The 5,965-nt window shown below is 30.5% G+C and overlaps 1 protein-coding gene across 1 annotated transcript; it reads right to left on the reverse strand.

Annotated features, from left to right (window-relative positions):
- Window positions 1-3,424: 3,424 nt before the first annotated feature.
- LOC127247904 (transcription factor MYB83-like) lies at window positions 3,425-5,965 on the reverse strand. The gene is made up of 2 exons (XM_051270026.1): window positions 5,259-5,965; window positions 3,425-4,672 (listed from the first exon to the last, which is right to left on the reverse strand). The coding sequence occupies exons 1-2, from the start codon at window positions 5,576-5,578 to the stop codon at window positions 3,841-3,843; spliced, it is 1,152 nt and encodes a 383-aa protein (XP_051125983.1). The 5' UTR covers window positions 5,579-5,965; the 3' UTR covers window positions 3,425-3,840.

The raw sequence follows: 5,965 nt of genomic DNA on the forward strand, positions 1-5,965 counted from the left end.
TGGTCCTCGGCTCCCGGGAGTTCGTGATAGTGTTAGGGGGACCCGCTGAATCGACGGCGTGGATTGGTTTGGTTGTTTGTTCATTATGATCCTTAAATTTCTGAAGTTAAGATTATATATAGATTTATGGTGAATGTAATAATTCTTTTGGTTTGCTTTACACCGAATTGGTGCTTCTTTTAAAGCCCAGCAAAATCATGTCAAGTTAAGCATGTTTTTTTTTAATCACATTAAATTAATCAAGAACTTTTAAATATTACATATTTGTATATTCATTTTTACTATTCGTTTAAGGTAAAAATGTGACATTTAGGGCATTTTCATTATAATTATTCCTTCATTTCGTGTGTATATATATATATATATATATACACACACACATACTCTTTGGAGAAGCAAAATAGAATATTGTGAGTATCATTTAATTTCAATTTTGCATATTCTTGTTACCAAAATTGAGAAAATTAAAAAAAATAAAATGAAAAACACACAAAAAAAAACATATAAAAAAAATGATAATTTGGTGACCTTATTGAATTAAAATGATCTACGTTTAAAAACGATCAAATCAAATATTTTCATTAGCATTACAGTGATATAGGTCGAAAGACTAAATATACAATACCCACACTCCGACTTGAAACTTCACAATACAACAAGTAAGAACTAAGCTATTAGACTAGTTAAAACCATTGTAGACGATGTGAAACATTTTTTAAGGGCTAGATTCTGAGTTCGAATTGAATTTTCGTATTGTTTCTATTTTTTCTAATTGTTAATTATATTTATTAATAAATAATAAAAAAAAAAGACATGAATAGATAATTATAAATAATTTCACTTAAATAGTTTGAAAGAAGAAGAAGAAAGAAGTTAAGATGGAAAAAATTGAGAGCATTATATAGTTAACATAAACTCGAACTTACAAGTTACAACAAAATATTAAGAACCAAGTAATGATATACTTTAAAATATTTATATATATATATATATATTCTTCATTTTTATGCAATGATGATAATTATATCAATAGCAAGGCAAGTTGCAGGCCATTTTGTAGCGATTTAATAAATGTGGCTACTTGCTATATTTATGCAATTCAATAATAATAATAATAATAATAATAATAATAATAATAATAATAATATAAGCAATGTAACAATGATGAAAATTTGGAGGCCTGTTGGTACGTTTATTTACTTTATGTGCAGAGGAAAAATTAAAATTACCTTACAAGAATGAACAAATTAAAGAGGCGGGGCAGCTTTAGCTTTTGCTTTTGTGTCAAGACACATCATTATATAATTAACTGCATGTGTTTGTTTTGTGTTTTTTATTTGAATGAAAAATTACTTTAGATATAAAAAATTTCATAAAAATATTGACTATCTATAGAATATTAATTCTTTTAAAAAAAATATATTAAAAAATTTTCACAGAAGAAGCAAATCTTAAATTCCACCATAGTATAATTATTCTATCCACTATAAGAAAATATCAATTTTGTAACGAAGATTTTTCGTTATTAAATATACTTTTTTCATTACTAATGATATTAGACACGGAATTAGAGATGAAATTATGTTAGCTACGTGAACTTTAAGGACAGAATTCCGTTACAAATATACTATTTTTTTTTGTAGTGTATATTATGCTAGAATTTACTCAATACATACATGAAAAATAGACACTGTGAGTTCTCATCAAGTTATCACTATATATATATATATATATACATATATATAATTGTGGATAAAAAGATATATACATGATGACTATATTATTATTATTATTATTATTATTATTATTGTGAATTGATAATGTGCACATGGAATTTTGAGCTTTGTTGTTATGGCCTTGAGGGCTAATATTAATTATCTCTATTTTGGTCCTCACTAATTTTGTTGGATCCCACTTTATTAATTAAAATACACAACATATACTCTCGTCCCACGTATCATGTCCATGTTGCCGTTTATGTCTGTTTTACATTTCATGTCACTTTTTTTTTTTTTTAAAATTGATTATACACTTTAATCTCATTTTAAACTTTTTAATATTTTTTTAAAATTTTAATTAAACTAATTAGTTATCTTAATCTTAATTTATAATTATTTATATTATAGGATAATTATTTTCACTAATACGTTCTTAATTATCTATTAATTGCATCCCTCCTAAAATACTGTGTCTACAGCGTAGCAAACACGGTATATGGGACGGAGGGAGTATTTGTTACGTGTCTACATAATATGTATGGTTTATGAGTAATTAATACACTTAAAATGTGTTCTACATCAAATTATTGGGGTTATTTATTTATTTATTTTTTAAATTTACGAATTAATAAATGATCGATAGGTAATCTTAGATAATTCCATATATAGTGTAAACATACCTAAGGTATTTTATACTAGAAGAGCAATTGCAACTGTCAATATCCATCGCCCATGGAATCATCTTTTTTTCAAAAACAAATTTTTTTCGAGTGAAGAATGTAGGAGACTTCAATAGAATCAACACCATATATACTACTTAAAAGTCATCGATCATTTTTTTTTTTGTATATTATAAGTCAATATATAGTATAATTATAATCATAATAAGAATAAAGGAATATTCCGATTACACTACAAGAAAAAATCATTTTTGTAACAAAACATTTTTTTTATCTAAATCTATTTTTTTCGTTACTAATGACATTAGAGACGGAATTAGAAATGAAATTACGTTAGCTACGTGAACTTTAGGGACGAAATTCCGTTACAAATAGATTATTTTTTTGTAGTGTTAATTTAGTAATAGCATCTTGGTATTATAACAACATACTATGAGCCTACCATAGATTAGCATTTCATATATAAGTATTCAAGCATATTATATAATTCCAATCAATATATGTGTGAATAGGGACTAATGATTTTTTAATTTTTAAACTTTATAAATAAAAATAATTCACTACATATTATCAAAATGATGTATCTCATATATGAATTCAATGGATTAAACTAAAGAAAAAATCATATAAAAACTAATTGTACTGATAAAATATAACCTCCAACGAATCTACCTCAATTTTGTGTATATACCTTAACTATATATATATATATATTTACATATATAGAGAGAGAACATATGTTGTTGATCGAGGAAGAGTTTGTGTGAAAATGAAGCGATTCAAATAATCGTGTATAAATGTAAGCATCATCAATTTTCATTTCAAATCAGTCCAAATTATCTTCAATATTCCGGCATATTTGGTGATAGAGCGATTGTCTCGGCCATGCTAACGTATGGGATACTTGCAACAATTATAATTATCAATTTTCTTCATCACACATAATTAATCACGTCTTTACAAAAGACACCCAAGAATTTTCAAGTAACCAAGAAGGATGCAAAAAGCACAAATTGATCACTAAGTTACAATGAATTATTTTCTTTAGTATACAAAAGATACATGTAACTACATATATATATATATCTTATTTTTCCCCATCTACCATTACATTTATCACTATTCACATCTTGCATATTGGCCATTTAACCTCTTGAAGTACAATACATTTTGTACACATGAAATGTACATAGCCAAAATTAAAGGTCTCTCATCTATAGCTAATTACATCGATCAATCGATCACCAATGTCCACCGATACTTATTTCATGGAGAGGAATTAAGCTAAGGAGAAAATGAAATGAATGGTTGCCATAGTACAAGAAATTGAAATTTCAGGGGTTTTTAGCTTTGAAACAAATGGCCAAGTAACAATTTTAGAGAGAGAGAGAGGGAGAGAGAGAGAGAGAGAGAAAGAGATGATTATTGAAGGGGTTTGGAAACTAATCAAGAAAAGGTATAGAAGAGACATTAGCCAACAAACCCTCCCAATTTAATTCCCCAATCTTGAAGCTTTCTTCTGATCCTTCCCATTCATTATTATTATTCCCAATCCCAATCCCAAAACCTAATCCCTCTACTTTCACATTGTTATTCAAAAAATATTGGTTGCTATTATTGTTGCAATTCACATCACTACCACCATTGATGAATTTCTTGTCCAAAAGATTATTATAGTTATTATAATTGGTGATCAGATTGTCTTCAACCTCATACCCTAACCCTAATCCATCCCCAATCCCAACCCCACTCCCCTCCAATCCATGGACAAAATTCTCATTCTCCAATCCCACAAGGGTTGGCTCCATCACCCCATATTCCCCAATCCCAAACCCTAATTGATTGAACAGTGTACCCGAAGAAGAAGAAGAAGGTGGGGGCTCCATCGTGTCGAAAATGTTATGATTGTAGGCAATGGAATTGTTGTAATCAAAATTAGGGTTTGTGAATTGGGTGGGGAAGGGCATGTTTGGAGCCTGATGCATTGATGAACAATTAGAAGAAGAGGAGGAATCTATCGATACCCGAGCTACGTCGAATTCTTGCAGGAAGACTGCAGCATTAATGTTGTTGGTGGTGATGGTGGTGTTGGTAGGGTTGTTGATGTCTGAGGATTCACTGTTGTCCGGGGACTGCGACGCTGACGAAGCAGTCGTGTTCGTGTTTGTGTTCATGCTCGTGCTGTTCTTCAGCCTCTTCTTTATAGTGGAGTTCCAGAAATTCTTTATTTCATTGTCAGTCCTACCTGGAAGTCTTGCAGCAATCTGAGACCACCTGATGATAAAATCATAGTAACAATTATCATATATATACAAAAGATTGAAAGAATTAAGTAATTGAATTATAACCAAAGAATCCATTTTTCAGCTACAAAATTATTGCATGCATATAGGTACAATATATATGTATGCATCAAGTCAAATTAAATCAAACTATTGTTGGTGGCTAGTTACTAAATATATATATATATATATATATTCAATTAGTTGAGTGTTTTTGAAGGAAATATTTAATGGTATTTAATAATTTACATGACTAGTAGCATAATGTAATGTACTATTAAGGCTATATAGAATAAATTCCACTAGAAAATTTTATATAGGTTAGTTAAGAGATTAATAAAAATTTTACTATAACTTTTGACACCACCCCTACCCTATACTAAATTGTATACATGTACAAATACAATAAAACTTTGTCATAAAATAGTGAAAACTAAACATAATTTTTTAGGATATGTTCCTTATCTTTTCAAAAAAATTTACCTACATTCTATCGATTTTAAAGTATGCTTTTTGATCAAAACATCTCGTCAAATAATTTATTTTATTCAATTTTTTACTATTTTCAAATTTTTTACCTGTTTCCGAGAATGGAATGGAGATGGAGGATGAGGTGTTCTTCGTGGGGGGTGAAGGCGCCGCGCTTGAGGTCGGGGCGGAGGTAGTTGATCCACCGGAGGCGGCAGCTCTTGCCGCAGCGGAGGAGGCCGGCGTTCCGGGCAATGTCACTCCAGCAACCTTGTCCGTTGATCATCATGTAATTCATCAGTTTCTCGTCTTCCTCCGGCGACCACAGCCCCTTGCGGAGCTTCGTTGTCTTCACATTGCCCTTCTCCGCCATTGTTGATGCACCTCCATGTCCATGAGGATCTGCTGCTGCTGTTGAAGGCTTCCTCATGATGACACTAAATTGATCTGATCTGATCTGATGGATTGTGGTTGTTATTTGTTATGGAGATGATGATGGAGGAGGGATAGATTGTAGTATTAGTTAAAGGTTTTTGGGGGAGGGGCAGCAGCTCCAACTGGCATTGATGGGGACTGTGATGAAAATGGAGATGATGATACATATATAGAAGAAGATGGACATTAATGATTAGAGAGAGAGAAAGAGAGAGAGAGAGAGGAAGGGGATTATGTGAAGTGGAAGCAAAAGAATACATATATATTTCTCATACATAAAATGATGATTACCTTGTGAGTGAAGAAAATTTCATCAAAAGAGAGATAGATCAATGTTAGAGAGAGAGAGAGTCAAAGACAAGAAGACCAGATGTCCTTTTCT

The sequence above is a fragment of the Andrographis paniculata genome, unplaced genomic scaffold (genome assembly GCF_009805555.1).
Source record: "Andrographis paniculata isolate CXL003 unplaced genomic scaffold, ASM980555v1 Contig10END, whole genome shotgun sequence".
NCBI classification, from domain to species: domain Eukaryota; kingdom Viridiplantae; phylum Streptophyta; class Magnoliopsida; order Lamiales; family Acanthaceae; genus Andrographis; species Andrographis paniculata.

Bases quoted from the DNA above. Each gene is read 5' to 3' on its own strand.
- LOC127247904 (XM_051270026.1), bottom strand. From the start codon at position 5,578: ATGAGGAAGCCTTCAACAGCAGCAGCAGATCCTCATGGACATGGAGGT. The intron at 4,673-5,258 runs GTAAAAAATTTG...TTTTATCATCAG, and splicing joins CATTCCATTCTCGGAAACAG to GTGGTCTCAGATTGCTGCAA.